General features: G+C 46.9%; 2 protein-coding genes across 3 annotated transcripts; both read right to left on the reverse strand.

Annotated features, from left to right (window-relative positions):
* Positions 1-35: 35 nt before the first annotated feature.
* LOC135398139 (uncharacterized) lies at positions 36-4,032 on the reverse strand. Its single transcript, XM_064629569.1, has 7 exons — positions 3,865-4,032; positions 3,236-3,463; positions 1,536-1,802; positions 975-1,091; positions 665-896; positions 261-412; positions 36-186 (listed from the first exon to the last, which is right to left on the reverse strand). Exons 1-7 carry the CDS (start codon positions 3,986-3,988, stop codon positions 89-91), a joined length of 1,218 nt encoding a protein of 405 aa, XP_064485639.1. The 5' UTR covers positions 3,989-4,032; the 3' UTR covers positions 36-88.
* A 7,794-nt stretch (positions 4,033-11,826) lies between these two features.
* Positions 11,827-17,532, reverse strand: LOC135398141 (protein kinase C iota type-like). 2 transcript variants are annotated; one of them, XM_064629570.1, is made up of 12 exons: positions 17,409-17,532; positions 15,734-16,059; positions 15,054-15,248; positions 14,212-14,309; positions 13,422-13,558; positions 13,285-13,370; positions 13,160-13,235; positions 12,595-12,726; positions 12,256-12,335; positions 12,098-12,194; positions 11,967-12,045; positions 11,827-11,908 (listed from the first exon to the last, which is right to left on the reverse strand). In XM_064629570.1, exons 2-12 carry the CDS (start codon positions 16,016-16,018, stop codon positions 11,848-11,850), a joined length of 1,326 nt encoding a protein of 441 aa, XP_064485640.1. In that variant the 5' UTR covers positions 16,019-16,059; positions 17,409-17,532; the 3' UTR covers positions 11,827-11,847. The 2 variants fall into 2 exon arrangements, with proteins under 2 accessions (XP_064485640.1, XP_064485641.1); XM_064629571.1 differs by lacking the exon at positions 11,967-12,045 and having other exon boundaries at positions 17,409-17,529.
* Between the last annotated feature and the right edge of the window lie 6,430 nt (positions 17,533-23,962).

Here is a 23,962-nt window from a genome sequence, read left to right on the forward strand (position 1 = left end):
ATACGGGTTAGTTTTATTGACCTAGTAAATGCGCAGATTGTCTTAGTTGAAGGTAGTTTTCCCCACCAGGTCGCGCTGCATGTTGGATTTATTTGCACGGATTCTGGCGGTAGTGCAGCTTGAAGCCTCTGGCGTTGTTCACGTGGTTCGAAACGAACCGCATCAAGAACGGCCCCGGGGTACTGTCTGGAAACGTATGGCAAGACAATGCGACGTTACGTACTAATACGACATAGGTGCACTAAAATGCAGCGACTTACCTGTAATGAGACTAAGGCCAGTGACGTTGAGGTCACGGGTGTAACGCTGGTCTACATCAACGTCCAGTTGTCCTGAACACATCCGCACTCCAGCTATGACAAGGTAGTCATCTGGACATTCTGCTGCTATCGGCGATGACGTCAAGTGGGCACTAGCAAGAAATAAGGCCGTCTTCAAAACTGTGTCGTCGTTAAAATTTCCAGTTCTTCTTGGGAAAGAACCATGGCTACCACCAGCGAGGTGATTGTCAGTCGGCCACACCGCTGGTACACTAAGAACCAATGGGTGTGCATACAGACGTGTGCACAAAAAATGTGAGGAAAACACTGAAGAAAACCAATAAGAAAACCATGCAATATCGAAGCGTCTGCAGAATGGAACGATGGAATTCGCCAAAGCTTACCTGTCACGTTGACTGGAAACTGTCCCAACGCCGAACGCTGCATGACCTCTAGTTGTCTCTTCACTGGCTACCTCATAGGTGACGGAACAGAAACCGGGCTCTTTGCGAAGGCAGACGACGTAGTCGAGGTCGTTCGGGTAGCCCTGGTGGTGGACGCCACCGTTCTCCTCGTAGTTGAAGCTCCTTACCATGCCGTGCGTGCCCCAGAAGTACTGCAGGCAGTGCGAGGGCGCTGTCTCCGCATGCAACATCGAAAGAGTCTCCGGAAACCGCATGAACACGCACTATACGTTATTTTCGTAAGACTTACCCGATTGTGGACCATCGCATTCAAGTTGGGTAACTTTAATGTCAAACTTCCTCGAATAGCTTCCAACCATCATCAGGTTCAAACTGATGCCGCCTGACTCTTCGACATCAACGTATGCTGAAAAGCAGAAGTAGCAATTATTTCTTGCGGACGGCCAGTCAAGTAGAACATTTAGGACAACCAACTACAAAGCCAATTAAACTGTTTTCGGCAGAGCTTGTGCTCATTCTGTTACTGACGAGTTTGCCTGCCAGTACACTTCTAGATATAGCGCTAGATGTGGCATAAGAGGAGCCACGCAGCCACGATAACAACAAAGCACACATCTGCCTGCCTGCAGTATCGTCTGCAATAATATATGTCGTCTGCAAACCTCAAAAACAATACGTTGCTGTAGCTGTGCTGGGTAAAGACTCTGCAGATACCTATTGCACAGTTGTCGATGTATGTAACTACTAGCTTTACTACGGCAGCGTCCGTTGTACCATAATTTGGTGGTGTTTTGAGTACACGACTCGACATCGCTTCCACAATGTATCCGCAAATCACAATATATCTCACCATGTTGACCAGTGTTGAGTCCGCAGATGCGAGGAACCTGATTGTTCTCATTCTGACCCGACACAACCAGCATATCCTGTGAGCAGTTTCCGTCCACTGGCCGCGCCAAATCCAAGGTGAGAAAATCCAACCGGAACTGGCAAATATCGACGTCACGCTTGGCCACACGGACTTTACACATGGCTTCACGGTCATGGGCCCCTGGGTACCCGGGATTCCGGACGTAGGTCGTACGCTCCGAGCTGGCTTCACCGCATGACAACTCGACTACATGCGGGCAGGGTAGTAGGAAAGAGAGGAGCTTTAATGAAAACTATTTTCATTAACTTTTTGCGCTTGTAGTAGTGCTTAGAGTGCAACCAGACTACACAGCAGATCAGCCAGAGCAGAAGACAACACTTTAGAGTCATACATACGCAAAAAAATCAGAGTTCGAGGTAACTCGTTACTATAACTAAGTTCCTTTTTTTGGTAACTTGTAGCTTAACTCGGTACTTTTGCGCCGTGGTAACTTTCATAGGAACTCGTTTCGTTCTCAGGTAACTTTGCCAAAGTAAGTTAAATTAAGTTCCAAGTTACTTTTAATTCGCTTTTCACTCACGTCCACATATTTTCTTGCTTTCTCTCCGGTTCCTTCATGGCATTTTTTGCCATAAAACGTGGCATTCAATCAATGACAGTATTTTATTCAGGAAGCAAGAACCGCCGCCATTGAAATGAAGTTGAACCATTGTGCGCCCACACGGAGTAAGATGCAAAGCGTTCGAATAGACCTCTGCCAGGGAAACGTCATCATGACGTTGGTAGACAGACTGAAACCGAAACAAATCGGAAAAAGAGAGCTGGGTTCCACGAACGGGCACTTGTTCGCTGCCTCCCATTGAAAGAAAAGTAGGACCGAAGGTCGCGACCCTTTCAGGGACCGTCGTAATCCCCTCAAGACCGTGGCTTTCGGGCGCGACCTTGTTCAGCTTCGAGCGTAGTTCAACTCTACCAAACTTGTGGCAGTGTCGAGCACTATGGTTGGACATAAACGAAAGCGATCTAAGCGTTTTGCACTCCTCCGCAGGCAACTCAAGTTCTAACTCAACTGCTCATGCGCGCTGCGCCTGCGTAATGCTATTTTGTGTCCGAAGTAACTTGGAAGTAACTCGTTCTTTTTTTTAAGTAACTCAGTAACTGCGATCCGATGAAGGTACATTGAAGCTAAGGCTCAGGTCTCGAGATGGCGATCTTCCGAAAACAGACAGATCTTCTAGCAAAGTTTCGATGGAGTAATCACTTCTTCCACTAGCCAGGTGACAAACACTTCACACATCTTACCATACCAGCGCGCATTCGCTTACATCCCGCTTGCCACATGTATACACGCTCAGTGGTTAGCGTGCTTGCTATGTCACGTCGAGACTGGGAGGTACCCGGGTTCGAATTCCGGTGCGGGCTGTGCTGTCTGGAGCTCTTCCTGGGTTTTCCTCGGACACTTTCAGACATATGTCGGCACAGTTCCCTTAGAAGTCGGCCCAGGACGCACATTCCCCCAGGGCGTCACGCGTGACGTTGCCCACATCTGTGAGGCCGACAACGACGAGGCCTTTCACCACCACCACCACCAACAACAACAACATGTCTTAAAGACAGTAGCTCTACCAGCGATGGCTTATAGCCGTGTCACTAGCAGACGACAGTGATAGCTTACTTACAGACACAGCAGACGCCGTCTTCACACCGTCCCATAGGGGTGCCTCCCCTGTTGAGGCACTGCAGGGCATCGTAACATGTACCTTCCCTGCCGTCAGCTGCTTGACATGTCTCTTGAACGGGTGACTCCTTCAGCTGTTCCAGACGGTGCAGAGCCCCGCCCTGGCGGTGAGGGTTGTAGTAGTAGGTAGTCGCCAGGAGCGGCGATGATGGGTTCAACATCGGATTTGCTAAACAGAGTGTGAAAGGGTGCATTGAGGAAAGGGGAAACGTTGCCCTTTATCCTAGGGTCAATTCGTATCCCGCAAAAACAATATATCGGTGTATGGACCCTTGCTTAGTACATTTTCGCAGAAGATGAATGGGTTGCCGTCTTTTTAGGTGAAAAATTCAGAATAAAAAAAAAAGAACACAAAAGCACACCTTTCATATTTTCCAGTCTGTGTTCCGCGACCACAAAGATGTGAGAACTTAATGGATAAGACGCACAAGAGAGATACGCGTCCATTTCAACAACTAAGTATTGATGAGGTTGTCTAACAGAAAGTGCCCATTAGCTTATCCTGGCAAAGATGAACAGGATGATGACCATCACGTGACAAAAGAAAGTTTATGGTATGCATTCGCTTACAGAAAGGAGCAGACGGTATTCCTGGTCGTTGGTCTACCTCCGAAAGGAGTTCCTTATTAGGTCCCGATTGCCTGGTGAAAGGGGATTTGCTAGGCTGCCGATAAGGGTGTCTCGATTGTTCCATGCTGGCTCCGTTCGACTGTTCTACTCCGGAGGACAGGAGCCACAAAAGGAGGACCTTCGTGAATAAAGCACGTACATGACTAATCTCTCTCAGAGGTCTCAGGTAATCAGCCCTGACACCGTCGGGACTTCTTTCACATGTTTCTTTCCTCCTCTAATCTAATATTAGCGGTTACAGTTTTAATGCCTGTAATTAATTCGCATTTGACTCAATTTACATCATAACATTACATCGCTCCTATACAGAGCGCAGTTAGCAGGAAGAATATAATGATAGCGTTGTGATAAGACAGCAATGGGATAAGTAAGAAGATTGCATGGGGTTCCTACTGCAGCCACACGCTGGCGGTTCGTGAGAAACTCCGAGTTATTGCTCGGAGTTATTTGGGAGTTACTGTTAAACTATTTGTACGTCAGAGACCGACAAAAAAAAGCGTTTATTAAATTTGTTAAATGAACATGAAGCATTAATCGACGTACTTAAAGAAGTTTATGCTTGAAGAAAAAAAAAAGCAATCTTGTTCATTTCGAGACCCGAATATAAGCTACCGTGCTGCTCAATGCATAACACGTTCCTCTAAACAATCTCATATAACCGTTAACGAGACGTGATAGGCACAAATCTTACCAGAATGCTCGACGAAATCTCTAGCGGTCGCATCTCCACACTTGTAACGTTTCAAAAATGAAATACTCCAGCGCTCTTTCGACAACAGACGACAGCTCAGAGTAACAGAGAGGGACCGCACTTCGACAACACTGACATTTCAACAACTCCGACACAGGACCGAAACTGTCGCCTACGCGCGACCCCGAAAAGCAAAATGCAGTCAAAACATCCCCTGCCATCTATTTTATAACCGCTATCCGAAACGTCCAATTGTCAATTCCCTTTCTTGCACGAAATAACAACAGTAATCCGCCAAAAATCACTGCTATTCAGGGATGCGCTTCAACGAAACGAGCGCGCTGGGTCACAGTGACCAGGCTGACCGGAAGTTGGGCTTCGTCTGCCATTGTGGACTGCCACACGCACATCCTGCTGGCTCGAATCGCGTATTTCCAATCACAAAGAGATTAGCGTAACGGGAATGCATTGTGCAGTCACAGCTTCGCAGTGGGAATGAGTTCCAGGGTATTTACAGTGTCGTGTTTTAGTCACGTATTTTTATTGATTTATTTTTATCCTGCAGTGAGCGGTCGTCTGCATCCGATGTTGCTGCGAGAGGAGCACACGTCTGCGAAAAAGGAACGCAGCGTTAAATCACGGCATTGCATGTGCAACGTCCACACGTGCGCGATTCATGATTTCACCTGAAGTAGCACAGAAGTCATTTTTAACACCCATATTTCTTCTTATAAAACTGCTAAGTAGGCCAGTAAGATGTACAATGCGAAGTGATTCACACCACACGGTCATAATTATCGCAGAAATTGAATTTAAAGTACGCCACAAAAAGCGACAGTGCGCAACGGCGGTGAAGATCAGTACCAGCATGTGATCTGCCTGGAATCTCGCGCTGATGCCATAAGGAGAACGCTCGCTGATTGGTCTAGAGAAATGTTGTCTGCTACTCCTGTGTCGTCTGCTACTCGGCTGTTTGGGGTTCTGAAAAAGCCTTTCTCCTCGCTCGGTAATGATTCGGCCGCTCCTTCTATCCCCAATTCTCCGGGAGAACTGGCAAAACTGATTTACGGCGCCAAAGGGACAAGGCGCTGACCCCCACTGACCGGCGAACCAGAACGAGTTCTCCTTATATCGTCATCGATGACGTGCCATACCTTCTCCTCCTCGTAATACCCAGAGTGGCGAGTTAAGGGTGAAGGCGCTGACCCGTGTTTGTGCGTTTTTTTTTTCTGGGGAAAAATTGCACACATCAAAACATTTAGCGCCATTCGGTAAAATAACACACACACTTTCATGAGACGCCTTAATCTGAAAACTTTTTGGATGGCCCTCTGTACTCCTTTAATGGTAGATACGATTACGTGGCAGATAACTAGTTAACATACATGAGCACACAAGCTTTGAAATACATTTGTTAAAGGGAATAATTCCGGGGTAATTATAAATTTTAAAAAATTCGTATATGTACATATTTAGAAAGATAAAATTTATGAAATTAATTAGTCCTACCTATCACAGCATAGCGAGCAACCTTGAGCAGGCCACCCGGGGAGCACCCCTATTGTGTCGCCGTGACGTCACGGAGTGACGTGGCACTCACTCATTCTTTTTGCGGACTCTCTGAAAGAGTTGAAGTGTTCCTACAGCCCTTGTCGGGCTATAGACACCTCTCGCACGTTTGCTTTTGTGCAAGAAGACTCGCTCCTCGGAAGGTACTTCATGCAGAGATGGGGAGTAGTGCATTACATATCGGTAATGAGTACTTCTAATGCATTACATTTTGTGGAGGAGTAATGTAATGACGATACAGTTTTGCCGGGTGATGCGTAATGACATTACTCCTTACTTGGGTTGAAAATTCAGGCATTGTTTAAAGCCAGCAGTAGTTGTACAGGCAGGGAAAATCCCCCGAGCTGTTTTTTCCCCAGCCACCTGCGTCACCTGCCTGGTCATCAAGAAGGATGTCAGGGTCCAGTGGACTCTTTGAAAACTATAACTCCTCCTATACTGCAATTAATATTACCTATGATTTCTCATTCTGGTTATACGCACATACTGCTATCATCTCACGACGAAATCCTTTATATACACAGAGATTTTGCGAAAGTGTGATTACTATCACCGGGTATCTGCAATGAAGTAAAAGTATAATCACGTCTCTTTACTGTACACGCATCAAACACGACATTGGACTGCGTTAGAGCGTCTGGGGAAAATGTAATGCCAACACAACGTCATTACTTGATGAAAGCAATGATATTGGGAATGCATAACTTGCAGTGAAAAAGTAACTAATGAATTTCTTCACGAAACTGTCGAGTAATGGTAAATCATTAGAAGATAAAAGTAATTTCCCCAACCATGTTTCGCTGCTCCCTTAATGTGGCACAATGCTCTTCTAAACCAGGACACACTGTAATCGGTGCAACCCAAACACGCAGGCTTTTGAACGGGCGATTCGGGGCAGCACGCAAGAGGACGTCACTTTTCACCGCACCACAGGAAGTCGAACATGGATCGATACCTAAAAAAGATAAATACGCCCTTATAGCTATTCGCGTCATGTCTATGAGCCACCAAAATGTGAAGAATATCATTTTCCGCAATCGTTTCCGCTAGGCCTCCATTAAATTCACATTCAATTATAATGGAATCATGAACGAAGTCTGAACGAAGTTGTATGCATTTCAGGTGAAGATTCGTATCTGGTGGGTCAAATCAAATCTCTCGTTGTTGTGGAAATGACAGGACGCATAAATGGAGACCACGTATTATTTCGCCATTGAAAAAAAAGAAAAAAGGCATACATGCAACACATATGATCTGGTGGGTTTAAATATTGATTTCCAGGGTTCGCATTAGAAGATAACGAATGAAAGGCGAATCGTTCAAAGGAAGCAGTGCTGTTTGAGAAGACAGCGGGACTCAATGGACTGCTATTGCCAATACGTTGTTACGAGTTTTATCCATTATAATAGACCTCTCCCAGTTTGTAAACAAATGACGTCACAGTGTTCGACAGCGCCACCAATTTGGTAGAGTTGAACTACGCTCGTAGCTAGGGGCGAACAAGGTCGCGCCCGGAAGCCACGGTCTTGAGGGGATCACGATGGCCCCTGAGAGGGACGGGACGGGACGCGACGCGACCTTCGGTCCTACTTTTCTTTCAATAGAAAGCAGCGAACAAGTGCCCATTCGTGGTACCCAGCTCTCCCCTTCCGATTTGTTTCGGTTTCAGTCTGTCTACCAACGTCATGATGACGTTTCTCGGGTAGAGGTCTATACGAGGTGAATAGGTGTGAGGGAAGACGGGGATACGTCACGAATAGGAGCCGATGAGCATATTCTCCGATTGCTCCTACTCGTCGTTGCGGGTCCGAAACTCTGGAAATATGTAGAGTTCTAGCGAGAGGGCTTGCAGCGGAGTTGTTCGGAGTCAAATATTCCTGCCACGCGTAGATTTATTTCAATGACGTCATGGAGCGACCGTTTCGTTCATGTCGCAAAGTTGCCACGGTTACTATAAGCTACGCCACATTACCGGTCAGCGTTGTCACCCTTGTCTTGGCCGGTCAACTTGTCATCCTGAGTTTCCTTTTACAAGAAGGCATCCTTCTAGGGGGTTCCTTCCAGAAGGCGTCGATGTACGTTGCTTAGACATGCCGTCCAGACTGGCGTCTTCTGTGCCGCTGCCATGGGTTCAGTAGGCGGGCACGTTACTAACTACTCCACTAAGATCCCCCAATGCGCAAAGAATCGTCGAGCAAAATGATGTAATTAAAATAGGAAAAAGATCGGCACTGCTACCATCTCCATTCACTTTTATTCCCCATCCGGTCTCTAGAACACGAGGCATTCCGAGACAGTTAAAAAGATCACATCGGGTGTTTACTTTTATTCGTTACAATTTTTTTATGAAAAAACTAGCAGATCAAAATAGATTCTGTTTTTGCAGTTGAGTTGTACGGCTAGGCTGACATCCCCTAATTACCTAAAATTAGAAGATACGAAGGCAGAAAAATAGCCGATGTCAAGTTGCCGGTGGTGAGTAAATCAATGAGTGATATTAAACGGTAGGAGCAACTTATTTATTTACACACGGTAACGAGACTTTCGTGCACGAGACTGGCACTTCTTCAGGTTACAAAAATATTTTCATTTATTTATTTTCATTTCAATTATATCTTTCATTTACCTAAAATTAATTAACTCTTTAACTAAGGTAATCTATTCGGCTCATTTGCATATCAAAATTCGGGGATGGATATCTTCACGCAGGTGCGTGCTTCAAGATTTTTTTAGACGTGTGAATGCTTTCAACTAGGATGGTCTCTCATTCTGATCTCCTGCTACTGCCCGAAATCCCTTAATTAATCCCCCAAGAGTTAATTAATGAATTTCAGGTCATTAGTCATCTTGTAGTTGCAATGGAAACGGTAACCAGCTGTAAACACAGGAGAAGAGAAGTAAAAGAAGACACACGGACGTTGGACTAGCAACACGTTTAATAAGGAAAAGTACGGCGAGCCCTTCCACCGTCACCACTACAACCAATAAGGAAAAGTGAAGTACCTTTTTCCATTACTATGTACCAACAGGCCCAAACATTCACCCTTCTACATGTATTGTTTCATAGTTTCTTCGAGGGGATGAAAGCGTGGCCGTAGAACTCAACTGCAAAAAATGGCACATATTTTGCTTTGCTAGATTTTTAATAAAAATTCTGTAACAAATAAAACTGAACACCCTGTATACAGGGTGTTTCTTTTTATCTGCAACAATTTTTTATAAAAAGGGGAGTTGCCTTAGGACGCGTTTACTTTTATCATTGGATTACTCGACGGGGCTGTTACTACGAGACCGAGACCGGGGGGAGGGGCTTCCTAATCCATTGACTATCGTAATACTTCACGATGCAGCTTTGTGTCTTACTTACATACCCACCGACACCTAAAGATACCAATGCCTGTATTACCGCGGCCCGACATCGCCAAGAAACATGTCGTATACCACGTTCCCTCCATGTTTCGCAAATGCCGGCGGCGGTCCAGTCGTGATAAGTTTTCGTCTTTCCGTATATCTTTGGTTCCCTCGCAGTAGAGAGGGAGAGAGGGAAACCGCACCTGTACGGCGAGTTCCGGCAATACCACCACCTTATCGCCACAAAGTGGATATTTGATTCTGATGCGAAATCTTGTTGCGGCAGCTGATAGCAAGAAGCAGCCGCGTGATGGCCACATGAGGGGGTGTACCGAAGTGAAGTGCATCGCTGCGTTTAGAAGATACCTGCTAGTCGCACCCGAAGTATACATGAACTTTTGAGTACACAGCAGCGTTAGCAACCGTGAAGCAGACCAGGCGGCTTAGACGTCAGAAATGGCTGCACAGTCCTCTCCCACTACCCTTAAGGACGACTTACGGTACAGAGGACTACCACAAGCAACACCGGCGTCTGCTCAGAGCTCAACACGCAACTCTTTTCCCTGTGAGGGTAGCTACTCAGACCCGTCCCGCAGGACCAGGTCGGCCCTGGAACGATCGCGTAACCTTCTTGACGTCTACTGCACTCCAACCAGGACCGCAAATGGGCGTCGTGTGGGGCTCACACGAACTCAAGGCATAGTACGATGCTCAACCCTGAACAAGGCGGCAATAAATGGAGCACCAGGGCAGGACTCTTGGAACATGCACTCGACCGCTGGCAGCCCTTGCTCGTGCATCGCTGGGACCGCGAATGTAACGGCAAGTAGCGGCCCAATCTGTCGCATTTGTCACGAAGGGGAACAGTCAGGACCTCTAGCGTCTTACTGTGCCTGTTCGGGCACTATGGGCTTGATGCACGCGCGGTGCCTCGAACAGTGGTTGGCCTCGAGCAACACGGATGTATGCGAAGTCTGTCAGCAGAAGTTTCCGATTGTGGCGTACAGCAGGCCCTTCGGGGAGTGGATCTGTGACGATGCAAACAGGACCGCGAGATTCCTACATCTTGTGTTCTTTATTTTGCTATGTCCAGCGGCTTCGTTAGCGTTGGTGATCTTCCACCAAGGAGCTTTGCAGCAAGCGAGCTTGGGCGACGTCTGGCAGATGGGAGGAGTGATTCTCTCGTGCTGTATGTTTGTCGGAGCAGTTTGTATTCTCGCTTATTTCACCGCGAAGCATCATTACAGATCGTTTAAGCAATGGCAGACGAGGAATCGAAGGTTCAAAGTGGTGTCTCGCGCGAGGTGTGCAGAAGCTCGTATTGACGTGTGGAGCACGACGCTGTGATTAATACGCGCTCTTGGGAATGTTTTATTTCGTGGGTGTGATTTGGTATTGATTAGCATTTGGGACGACGATATTAAGTGATTTATTTTCTTCGATTAATTGTTCAGGATCGTGGTTCAAGAGCGTGTCTTGTGAGCTTTAAGATGTTGCCCTTTGGTGGTTTAAAGCTTCGTCGGGGCAGTCCATCACGAGGAAGTAGTCTTGAATGCTGCATTTGTTAAGGTTCTTAACATATTCAGTTATTTCAGCAACGCCTTTTAGGTTGCTCTTCAGTATACAAGCGCTCAAAATAAACGGCAACGTTCCCCTCAGTGATGAACCTTCTCACTTCGTCGAACATGTCGTCTTTACAGCTATCACTATTGGCATGTGCAATAACAAAAGTGGTGAGCAGAAACGTCACCTGTGCCGTATATGATAACCTTTCAGCTTGTAAAGGATAAACCGGTCAAGGCTCACAGAACAGAAACAAAACGGCAGTAGAATATCAGTGCATATCCAGGAGCTGTGAAGACGAGGGTCCGCTTGCACGAACGTTGAGGCACTTCGGTAGCTTTGAGGCAATGGGCAATGAGCAACGAGCAATGAGGTAGCTTTGCCAGTGCTAAGAAAGAGAAGCGTCCAGGACAGTACTGTGTACAGAAAGCACTACCAAAGCTACAGACGGAAGCACGGAGGAATTGGCCGAAGATGCGTGCACGCGGGCCCAGACATATAGGAGACAGAAGGACGGGGAGTTGTAGGAGGCATTCGAGATAAGCAAATTTAAGGGGCAAGTGGGCAAATTCAAGGGGAGCTATTTAAGGAACCAGAAATGTACATTAAAGCTTCTTGCAACTAGCGTTTCGTGTAGTTCCTCTGTGCGTGTATTGTAGCGCTTTCCAAAAGAGTATTGGTTTACACACCTTACGAGACTTTCGAATGGCCGTTCACAGCGGAGTTGGTGGCATTGTTCAGAATATTCTTTATTGTGCTACGTGGACACGTTGGAACCTTCTTCTCTCGTTGTGCTCGGGAGGGAGCCGCCTGCAAGAAGAGTAAGTTCCCCATGAGCAGCTCCTGAGTCCTCTGCGCCCGACGGTACCTTTTCGCACGAGCTGGACACTTCCTGCTGTGCTTGCTACGAGTCTTTTTACAAAACTTTAGTTTCCTTCGTCTCAAACCTGCGGATTAACGGATCCTTCGAACCACACAGGGGGCCTACGTCATACTTACAGGACACATCGGACCAATCGATCGCAGCGTAGAAAGGACTCTTCATGATGTCATCGAAGCCGCCCTCGGGTCTGCAGCCCAGTCGCCGCTTCGGATTCTTCGGGGACAATAAATGTTTCGTTAAAGTCCTTCCTAGTGACAGCGACTGAGAGGCATACCTCTTTCAAAATATCCTTCAGCAGCGTCTGTGCTGACCTGGATAAGGTCCTTGGAATATTTAATGGCGCTATCAAGGCAACTGAAAGAAAGAGACAAGGCTGACACATTGCAAGTTCCAAAGTTTGCGCAGGGTCAACCGAAACGGTGGTAGACTGGAGTTTCTGTGACCAACTGGTGCCCGGTCCAGGTAAGCATGATCTATGGGCACATTCATCTGGCGGACCCTTTACAAGATAAGCCCCCTCCCCCTTTTTTTCTTCATACGTGAGATATCCTATCGTTCAGTTGCCAGGGAAGACAGAGTTCATTGATAATGCTCGGTCCGACGTCGTACTCACGTCTATATCTGATGTCTTTCCTGGCGAGGTGGAGATCAACGCCTTTTTCGGCGGCATAGATCGCAAGAGGTGTTTTCCCAACGAGCATCACGAAGAGCACAATGCCGAAGGACCACCAGTCTGCTGACGTGCCTGCATCACAATTCGTAGGACACTTCAGACAGATTCCAACAAATCAGAAGCCCAAATTTCCTCTGAAGAATACAGAGAGGCTCTCACTTATACCCGTGTGCGTGACAATATTAATCGGGTTAATATAATCGGAGCGACGCCCCTGAACCTCTCTAGAATGCGCTGAAATCTCACTGTCCTCGTGCCTTGAGGAAAACGACTTCTCTAAACAACTCGTAGCGCACCACCAGATTGCTCGTGACCCCGGATGGGTTCGAACACGCAACCTTGGAATCTGTGGGAGTACACGTTTACGACTGACCCCCCGAGGCAAGCGTGCAGGTGTCGCTTCAATGGCATCAACGACGCTTTCGTTTTCTGTTTCGCTTGTATTTTGCAGAAGACAATAGACCCTGGAGAGCGTTGGTAACTAAGGTGCTCAGTTTTTGCTTACCGTAGAGTTCTTGCCTTATAACCTCAGGTGCCATGTAAGCCAGAGAGCCACATCGACTCCACGCTTCCGTGCCAATCTGCATCGAACGTAATCTATAGGAAACGTCGCAGTCGACGTGACAGTACCTGGCTTAAACCAAAGTCGATAAGCTTTGCGTTGCCTCTGCTATCAATGAGCACGTTTGAGGAACTGATGTCTCGGTGCAGAAATCCTGTGGACGAACAAGTATTAGTCGGCGCGCCGAAGGCACGATTCACCTTGCCTTTCTCATGAACGTGCTGGATAGCCAGCGCCAACTGGGCCGACAGAAGCCTTGCCGTTTCTTCCTTGAATGGACCTTTCTTGCGGACGAGGTCGCGAATGGAACCCTCTGGTAGATACTCCATAACAAAGCACCACCTGGAGCAACGCGAAAACAACAGTTAAGGTAGCGACGTCGCGAGTAAGAGCAGTGAAGCGGTTTCTGCAGTTCCTGTCTGCAGGGACGGATCCAGGATTTTTCTGAGGAGGGGGTGCAGCTATGGGCAGCATGCTACACTCTTAAAAAACAGGGTGTACTTTAACTCCTTTCCTTGCCACATATATGACTCCCTTTTTGGAGAGTACAGTTACTCTCAAAAAAGAGTCTCCTCACTCCCTTCAGAACCCTGGAGAGTAATACTATTACTCTCCAGTAGGGACAGTCTGAAGGGAGTGCGGAGACTCCTTTTTTTAAAGTAATTGTACTCTCCAAAAGGGGAGTGATATATGTGGCAAGGAAAGGAGTTAAAGTACACCCTTATTTTTAAGAGTGTAGGCACGCGATCTAGGGTCAACCAAACACCATGTGAAGACAAATTGTGATGGAAGTCGGGACGTCGGGACCCCCGACCCTCTAAATCCGCCCCTGTCTGTCTGCATTGCTTCCACTCCAGTCTTTTATTGGAGTGTTGTCATTGGAGTGTGGAGTGGAGTGTCACTTTTGCATCATTCTTGTTCTGGGCACAAATTCCCCTGTGCCCTCTGGGCAGCCTTTACGAGTGCTGCGTCTCGTGCTCTCGAACTTAACGTACCCTTTTGCAGTCTCGAAATAAGCCCGAAGTGTGACGACGCAAGGGTGATCGGTGACAGCTTCCCACACTGCTTTCTCAACTTCCACACGCTTGCGCTCCTGGAGAAAGAATGAATTTTGTGACAACAGTGTTTACGTGAGCCACTACACGGCATCCACATACTATCAGGTCTCGTAAAACTGGACACAACGTACAGGATATGACGACTTTAGAAGAGGGTTTCACCTGGTCCAGTACCAGTAGTACACCGCACGACGCAACAATGAGTTCGGAGAGGCCAAGTGAAATATAGACACCGAGTTTTGATTACAATTTACAATTCTGGAGGCAGGTGTAACGAAGACTCTGGTGTGAGCTACTAACACACTGGTGAAACCCCTAGTCCCCGTGGGAAGACGTGAGAGGAAATGCAGCCTACGACTGCTTACAAGATATAGGTGTGGACAGAAGCCAGCAGAAGGTCGTCAATAAATTTTCTGTTTGTTGGAAGTCTATAACACAGTGTTTGTCCTCTGCCCTGTCTGCCCCCGTTTGAAGTGCTAGTTTATCTCGATGCATTCATGCCAACTTGTCCGGTTCACCACCGTTATACATAAGTCAACATTTCGCGTGACAGTCTTCATACTGCGCAGAAATTCTTGGGTCATTAGGTCTTGGGTCAAGAAACGTCTACAGAACCTACGCTACAGGTGAGCTGAAAGGGTGGGACAAAGTGCATATGTCTACAGGTGACGTGAAAAATCGATTTGTCCCTTGCTTCTTATCTTTCGTTTTTATCTGAACGGCCGTCATAATGCTGGCGGCTCTGTCTGTTTGTATGTTCGCTTTCACGGATGCTTTACCTTTTCCGGGTTTTGATTCTTCTTGCGGATATACTTCAGCGCAGCCAGCTGTCGGTTGACTCTATGGCGCACCAAGTAGACGATGCCAAAGCTGCCTCTGCCTAAAACGTTGAGGGTGACCAGAGAGTCGAGGTTCCAGTTGACCGCTTCTTTGGGGTTGACCCAGATGTCTGTGACGACTTTCCTGGACGGGCTCTGCAATGTGCGCAGTTGTTTTGCGTTATCCCTTCGTCACGTCATTTTTCTTACCAATTACTTCGTCGCAACACCAATAGCGTTACCAAAACACGATAGGTAGTTTTAGTATGGTGGCTAGTCCAGGGACCTCAAACTCAAATGGAGTCGCGGGCCGCATTGACCTTAGACTTCGCAAAAGAGAAATCACTGTAAGCACCATAAAATACTCTTAAAACAGTATAATAACAGCCGAGAAATAGCGTACGTATGCTGTGGCGCGTTGCTGCTGGCATCGCCCGAAGATCGCAACATCGTAACGCCGCTTATTGCACGAGCACGGACGGCGTTACGATGCTGCGATCTTCAGGCGATGCCAGCAACGTGCCCCTGGACACACAACTTGCGTTGCGTTCAGATCATGTGTAGTGTTAGCAACGCTATCTCCTTGCGCGCGTAACGCCTTTGCGTACGCTGACGTCCACAAGATCCTTATTATCACGTACCGCACTACTGGTACCGGCCTGTTCCATGAAGGAATCTTTCTTGTCCGAGGTCTCCGCCATGGCATCGAGCCTTTTGGGCTCCTGCCTGGCGTCGTGCAGCCGGTGGGTCCTCGCTTCCTGGTACTCTTCCTCATCCTGAGACTTCTTTTTCTTCTTCTTGACGATTTTCGGGTAGGCTGCCAGTCGATCATCGGGGTCGACCATCCCTTCGCCATCAACGGACATTACTATGTCCGAAGACTTCATCCGACCCACCTGCTTTGCTGCCGGGTTCCGCGAAGTCATGCTGCTGGTTCAAATTTTGACCATTTGTAAAAGAATTTTGTCTGGAAAGAAGAGTTGGCAATATTGCTTATCTTGTGCTGTTCATTGTGGTCTACACGTGCAACGCACACGCACTGAACGCGTGTATATGCTTCCAGCGGCACCCCTGTTGTGGACATGTGTAGGTAACCGTCGTACATAGCCTACTGAGAGACAGGAGCACTCTGATACATAAGGAGAGAAGGAGCCCAGTGGTAAAATAACCTTTCTGTGAAGTGTATTTTGAAGGCGGACAGCCCTTCTTCAACTGTATTATGTGGCCGTACGCAGGAATCAAGCATGCCACAGACATGCATAGGGCCTACAAGCTAAGTGGGAAAAAGAGGTAATTTTAGTCAGTTTGGGGCTAGATGTATTGCCACAAATATTAGCCCTTTCAGGACGAAATGTACGAAGTTTTTGCGTAGTTTATGGACCATTTGTACTGCTGGGGAGTAAATGTCCGGGTCAAGGAATTAAAATGGGTCGGGAGTAAGTTGCACTCCTGGGGGATTAGAAGCTGTATTGCTCTTCATCCCAATTACTCCTTTTTCTCCTAGAGTGTATGTTCCCAGTTGTTATCGCGTGGTTCGGAAGTAGGTGCACCTGACTCGCGCAAGATACTTTTACTTATACTTTACTATACTATGCATTGCTTTATTAGTTACTTTTAACTTCACTATACTTTAGGTATTTATACGTGGAGAGCGAGGTTTAGAGGAAGTCGAGCTGCAAGTGCCGGGCACAGTTCCTGTGACTACGGTGCTGCTCATGTTTACTTAGCCGGAGTTCTCCAAGCGCGGCACGGTATTTCTATATACGGTATTCTATAGCTGGTGTAAACGAAACACACAAGAACAAAAAGTTTTTGTTGCGCATGTTACAGCAAACTGTACAAATTCAGTTATGGCAAAGAATAACCTTCCGTAGCTTGCCCTATAGGTCGCCTTCGCGAATTTTGCATCTTGCTATAAGGCGTTGGAATAAATTGTTTGGGAAGCCAGCTCCGGTAGCGGTGAGGTCTAACAGGCGATAGCATTCGATACAGGCAACGGCTGCGACAGCCAGAAACAAGGAAGTGTATTGGGTTTATACAAGATAAAGCGGGCAACACGGAAAGCGGTGCACGCGAGGGTCAGCCCTATCCAGGTTTCGAAATTGTCTAAATGTCATTGGCATATATCAGTATCATCGTTCTGTCACTCTGGAAATGCTAGGACGTTATAAACGGCGACCAAAAGTCGTCACACAGACGAGACCATCCTGGCTTCCGGAAGTATTCAACCTCAGTACAAGTGCACAAAGCGACACTGACGTAACGCGGAATGACTCCCTACGATGCCTGGAAAGGAATGCTGCAAAGGTATCTTACTTTTTTTGAAGAAAATTTAGGTCATCTTAGTGGAAGCCGCCATGCACTGGCACGACGCCACGGAGATCCAATCCTCGCGCACATGGCGCGAGCGCGGCTGCCTTGGCTAATGACCGGATCGCAACGGCCTGTGGATTCACTGCTAGCCTGTTATAGCGATAGCCGGTTCTGTCAACGCCACCTAGATAGAGATGGTGATGGTGATAGTGAAAGATAAAGAGGTGGTGGTGGTGGTGGTGATGGTGAAAGGGCTTGCCGTTGTCGGCCTCACGTATGTGGGCAACGTCACGACTGACGCCCTGGGGAAATGTGCGTCCTGGGCCGACTTCTAGGGGAACTGTGCCGACATATGTTTGAAAGCGTCTGGGGAAAACCCAGGAAAAACCCCAGACAGCACAGCCGGCACCGGGATTGAAAGATAAAGAGAGCCTGCCGTTTTCAACGGAGGCAGCCAATCATGAACGTACTTTCAGCGGTCGTGACCACGAAGACGACACACCCATTGTCTGTCAGTTGTAATTGAACGCCTTCGCGTACTAAATGGGCAAACTCGGAAATAAAGCGCAAAACGGTCTCAATCTTTCTCAAAACTGATTTTCTGAAAAGCGTCTTGCAACGAATGCGGAATGGCCTCCCATTGGTCTCCTCAGACGATATGTCCAATCATCGCGGGATATCGTTTGAGGAGACCAATCCGAGGCCTCTCCGCATTGCCGCGCTTCTTGAGAAGGAGAGGCGGAGGGAAAGCGTACATTGCGTTTTTTCTGTCAATCATAAATCACGAACGACGTAACGGATGAGTCCCATTCCTTTTGTATTGGTGTCATGGTAACGTATCTTTCATTCCGAAAGGAGAGGTTTTTTTCGCTGTAGTGCACCCTTTCAAAATCGTTGAGACGACCATCCCTAGCCCTGGAGCAACGCTGCGGTATCTCCCAACATTTTCGTGCGAAACCCGCACTCTTACAAAAACCTCACATGACGAAGCACGATGCACGAAGAACTACACGATGAAGGCAAACGCGGAACCGTTATAACTTTTGATTTGTCGAAAGCGCGGGGCGTACGCCTTTCTGTGACAATTCACTCGGCTGCACAAGTGTCACAAAAGGGGCGTACGCCTCCTGTTTTCAACAAATCAGGGGAGCAAACGACGTCGTTCGGGAGGTTAGCTGGCTATAGGACTGTGTTATGCATGGAACGTGCAATGCGACCTCTCATGACTGATTTTGATTAACTTCGGCAGATGGCGCCAGCTGCTCGGTGGAGAATGTAGCAACATAGCAACTGCCCTAACTGCCCGCCTAGCACGGAGAAAGTGTGTGTTTTGCAGGCTTGCGATAGATGGCGCGGAATCCCCCGTGCGCACCTCGATGAACGAAACAGTAGGAGCGACCCAGCGAACTGCGTGGTTCTGAATGAAGTCCAGTGATGTGCGCAGTATTTAAACACATTCTTTTTAAAATTGTATTGAAATATGCAGTAAATAGTTGTTACAACGAAATCCTTTTTTTTTTTTTCGAATTATCGCTTTATTAGGAGTCTCAAGTTTTAGTGAAGTTAGTCAAGCTTTATTCGAAGTCCATTCGCTGTCTGTTCTGTACGATAGCAATGCACGCGTTTCGATCACGATTCTTCGAAGTGTTCGTCTCCGGTTAGTGCGAAGGGCAAGCAGGCGATAACTCGCACTTCAAATCTAAGCATAAGTCCTTTTTTTTTTTTCCTTCTCGTCCTCAGTTCCTGTCTCTCACTTTTTCTCCATACAAATTAAAAAGGCTGCCAAGGTCCTCACTACCAAGGTTTGTTTGCATGAGGCCGTGTTTGCGCTGTTTATGCGGCACATCCGTTTCACGGAACTGTCTCTTATACCGAATCTTTTTATGGCTCTGCTGACTTCGCTATGAGGGACAGTTTACTGTGAATTCCCGTATTTCTATACTTAAGTGTGCCGTCCACGGAATTGTATTTCCGTTTATATTAGGTACCAGTCTTGAGTATTTATTACCGTGAATACCCCGTAGGAATAGGTCAATATTTCGCAGGATGCGTGACAGATATTGTCCTCTGAGATCCTAAATTTCAGAAGTAGGTGCAAGATTGGGAACTCCCAGTCTTGGAGACGGCCCTAGGGGATGGCCAAGTATCATATGTAGGGTTCCGCGTTTTCAGTTTTAATAATAATAAAAAGAAAGAATAAAAACTACGCCGGTAGTGTTTCTTTTGTCTTTCTTTTTTTTTTTTTTCATCATTCGTTTTAACCGAGAAACGCCGAATACAAAGGAATGCCCGAGTAAAGATTAGAGGGTTACACTGCGATAAGCTTAAATGAGCTCTGCTTTTACGACTTCGGTAAAACCACTTCGCTATGGAGCAATATTTTTATTTATTTCCGTGTTAGCGCCGCGAAGCAACTGTGACTATGAGCGACGTACAGATGTGGACAGATGGAGAGAGGACACCAGGAAGGAGTGGGAGACAGGGGGTTTAGTATGCGTCCTGGGGGCCGACTTCAGGGGGAACTGTGCCAGCATTTGTCTGGAAAATCTTCGGAAAACCCAGGGAAAACCTCACGGAGCAATAAAGTGTTCCTTTTGTGACGTCTCAAGGGCTAAGTTTGTATGGTTTTTGAAGTTTAGGCTGCGCTGAGAGACGCAGTTTTGAAATTTCGTTGCACCAGCTCCAGTGGCGTAGTGGTTAGGCTGTGGTTAGTGGTTATCCCCGTAAAAGCTTCTTTCTTGGCTTTCATTGAAACCCCGCACACAGATATTTTATTACTTATTCATTTATTATTATTTTTATTATTATTATTATCATTATTATTCAGATTACTCTTATTATAATTCGAGCTAAATCACCTAGCTGTTGCAACGGTGAAGTGTCATGAATACTCGTACGCCAATAAAAACTCTTCTCTCGCTCAATCACCGGCCACGACAATAGCATTTCCTGAAGCTGAAACTTTGTCGTTCCAATCTATATAGAATTACAACACGAATCTATAGAATTACGTGTTGTATAGAATCTATACAACACGTAAAATTTGCCGTCGAAGCGTGAATCGCGTTTATTGCTTCAGTGCACTTAAAAATAACTATGAGTGATGACCAATGAGTTACGATATGACTATTGACTGAAGTCTATGAACTATGAATGAAGACCAATCGAAATCCGCGTGTCGACTGTCACGCAGAAGTGAATGTTTTATTTCGCATTAGAAAACAATTTCGTTGGAAGACTCAGTACGCAAAATGGAAGTGCCGTCAGTAAACCTTACCCGTTCCCACGAATTTTCCAAAGAAGCCGAAAAGCTCCGTTGATTCAGATTCTCCAAGAGCATGTGACATCATCAAGGAGTCTGCGTCTTTCTCTTAGCAACAGCGGGCGATCGTCTCCGCTCTTCACCCAACGATGGAAGTCTGCCAGCAGCTGTGGTGAGGAGACGGAAATCGAACTTCGAGGAGCAATGTTGCCAGACGCAGCGGGGTAGATTGGGCACCACGTTGAGTCATTCTTGGCCTTCTCAAAAGTAGAAATTAGTTTTATGATAATTCCGGTGCTGCGTTTAGATGGACGGATATATCGACTGAAGGCCCCTGTCGACTGATCGTCAAGGCCGCCTGGCGACGGTTTACATGACTGTCGACTGATCCCGGACTGAAGCGCCACCGTTGTCTCCGACTTGTAACCTTGAAATTTTGATACGTTACACACAACTTTGTCATCGCGTGATGTTGATGTTGGCGGAAAAAACCAGAATCATCAATCAATAATCATAATTGCCATCGCTTGAATTCTTTTACTTCACAAATACTTCTGCAGCCTTTCGAACTGCCATTATTTTCATACTCAGAAAGCCGTCACTTGTACTCTTCTCTTCTTCCTCTACTTCTCCTTCCGTCTCTGGCCCTCACCCAGCTATTTCATTCCGTGTCGAAGGAAGACGAGGCATCCGGCAGTGACGTATGGGAAGTGCCTGCATATAAGTGCTTACGTAGCGAAATTCAGTCGACATTTGTCGTCTGAACTACCCAAGCCGAGCGACTTTACTGTGTCGACTTCTCTTTGAAGTCGACATAGACCGGTTTACATGCAAACGTCAGTTAAGTCGACTTGTGTTGTCTTCATGTAAACGCGGATATAGAGAAAGAATATCTTGAGAACACGTGGATTCCAATGACATTCGGTAATATTCTGAAGACAGCAAGCTTAGTCCGCAATGCACTTTAATGGAGTGAGCAAACCCAGGTACAATAACCCAAAACGCAATTACGTTTTCTGATGAGAATGCGGCCCAAATCTAGAAAGCAGCGAAGGGCACTCTTATATGTCTGCGTTTTGACTCACATTTATAGCCGTCACGATATTACGGTGTCGTGGTGAACACTCAGCACATTCTTATGGAATGTGCACTCTACGGCCCGCAAAGGCGGATACTGTGTGATGAGCTTGCTCGTATCAGCAAGAGACCACTCAACTTAGCTGCACTCATTGGCCCCTATGAAGATCCTGTGCTCCATCGTCGGGTTCTTCACCTGTTCATGGACTTCCTGTCACCCACTAAGTTGCTCCAGACGCTTTAATTTGTTATCGTGTTTTCGTCCTTCCTTCATCATCTTCGCATAACGTTCCACACTCCATCTCATCGTCAGCATCTATTGTTGTTGTTGTTCCGAAACACAGTATACCGATAAGTTGATTTAACGAAACGCACGTCATTTACCTTCTGTTTCCGGTTCCCCTGGTACGCCTTTTGTTCTGTTTCTGCATGCCACAGTCCACTTTTCTCCCGAAACTCGTTGATTATTCGCCGACACTTTTAATAACTACGTCGTCATCGTGCAGTATTGCTAACGTGACTATGCGACGGGTACTGTCTCATTAGTCGACGTCTGTTATAGAATACTCTTAATCACATCTATATGGACATTCACGTATCACTGACATCTACCGCACAGGCACACGGCCCATACCTGCTCGCAGCGTCGCTAAACACCCCATGTATCCCCACCCACAAATGTATTTCCCACCTCTATCCAATTTCACAAAAGCCCGCTTAAACCGATACCCTTTTGTTCCTTTTGTGCGCACATAACCTCTTTTCTTCACTCCCTGTATTTGACTAAGCACGGAGAACGACTATACAAAAAAGGGAAGAAAGCCCCCTCCCGTACGTGTCGGCCATTGTTGTTACGTACAATGTTGCCGGAGGTGTAGGCTTGGAACTCGCTAAAGAATAGTCCAGGACTGTCCAGGTGTCCGTAGGGCTGGTGCATATTGATGAGTTATAGCAGAGGGCAGCTTATGCCAAGTGCTGCTTTAGCAGAGTGCTGGATTAGTGCCCATATCGCTGAGGGTTTCCAGAAGTGTTCCTCTTGAGAGCTGTTCAAGTCCTTGAGGACATGTCACGAGGACCACGAGTGTCGACTTGTTCCTGTTTATCTTAAAGGCGGAGTAACACGATCTCATCACCTGATACGGAAGGTTGAGAGTGGAAGATCATGACAGAGTCCTCCTTGTCTTTACATTCTTTTGAAGAGGTAACTTAGGATTCCAGTTATTTTCTCCTTTGTGATCCCCCTTTTTGAGTCATTAGTCTACGTCTTCAGGCGGCTGTTCCTATGTAAGTAATAATTACAATATTATGCCGCTTTGGTCATAGTACTACATATTATCTACGTGACTATGTAGTCACATAACAGTACATACCGCGTGTAGCGCGGCACGTTTCATGAAGTACTATATACGGAGGGGATTTGATGAAAGGCACTTGGTTCGGAAAGGTTAGACCCTGTGCATGTACTGGGCTATCTATCATGGCAGATGCGCGGCGGTAAACTGTAAGAGGTTTGGAGAGAACAAGGAACGCATGCCTCAACAACTACATATAATACGATAGGAGCACATACTGACCGGACATACGCGGACGTTTCACTGTATAGGCAAGTTCACGCTATTATTTTGGCTTCTTGGAAACGCCTAGGAGCAATGACAAAACTATGGCACACACCCACAGTCTTTGACGGGTGCTCTTTGATTTCGTGTTGTTTGCAAACGAACGGGCTTACGGGTACGTTATATCCACCGGAGGTTGTGATTATAGCGCTCTTACTATACCGAACAAACACCAAAGAGTATCCGATGAGTTGCGCTGCAGAGCCCAATCCCCAAGCCCCGGCTCTTTGCCTGGCTAACCTTTCCTTTCTTTTTTCTTAATAAACATATCCCCCCCCCCCCCAATCCCCAAATCCGGACATTTAGCCAGTCCTGTACGCTCACCCCACTGTAGGAAGACATAACAAATAAGGAAAGCTCAAATGCAAAATTTCCATTAAATCATTCGAAAAATTAAATGACGTCACGATGTATGTTCGACAGGCAGACCAAGGGGTGACGACGACGTCTGGTTGTCAGGCGAGTGTAGTGTCGTAGAGGTCCCTGCTTCCCAAGAGCCAAAAAGTGTAGTTCCCTCGCTTTAGCCAAGGCTGCAACATTCGGTGCCCGCCGGGGAATCTCTAGCACTTTTACGCTTCGAGCAAAGGTACCCTGAAGAAGTG

Source organism: Ornithodoros turicata, chromosome 6, assembly GCF_037126465.1.
Source record: "Ornithodoros turicata isolate Travis chromosome 6, ASM3712646v1, whole genome shotgun sequence".
Lineage (NCBI taxonomy): Eukaryota > Metazoa > Arthropoda > Arachnida > Ixodida > Argasidae > Ornithodoros > Ornithodoros turicata.

What these genes read in the sequence shown, in the direction of transcription:
- LOC135398139 (XM_064629569.1), bottom strand. Translation starts at nt 3,988, where the DNA reads ATGGAACAATCGAGACACCCTTATCGGCAGCCTAGCAAATCCCCTTTC. An exon ending in AATACCGTCTGCTCCTTTCT is followed by an intron (nt 3,464 to 3,864) that starts GTAAGCGAATGC and finishes CACTCTGTTTAG; the next exon opens with CAAATCCGATGTTGAACCCA. An exon ending in TGGCCTTAGTCTCATTACAG is followed by an intron (nt 187 to 260) that starts GTAAGTCGCTGC and finishes ATACGTTTCCAG; the next exon opens with ACAGTACCCCGGGGCCGTTC.
- LOC135398141 (XM_064629570.1), bottom strand. Translation starts at nt 16,018, where the DNA reads ATGACTTCGCGGAACCCGGCAGCAAAGCAGGTGGGTCGGATGAAGTCT. An exon ending in TCGACTTTGGTTTAAGCCAG is followed by an intron (nt 13,236 to 13,284) that starts GTACTGTCACGT and finishes CGTTCGATGCAG; the next exon opens with ATTGGCACGGAAGCGTGGAG. An exon ending in TGAAGGATATTTTGAAAGAG is followed by an intron (nt 12,195 to 12,255) that starts GTATGCCTCTCA and finishes TTGTCCCCGAAG; the next exon opens with AATCCGAAGCGGCGACTGGG.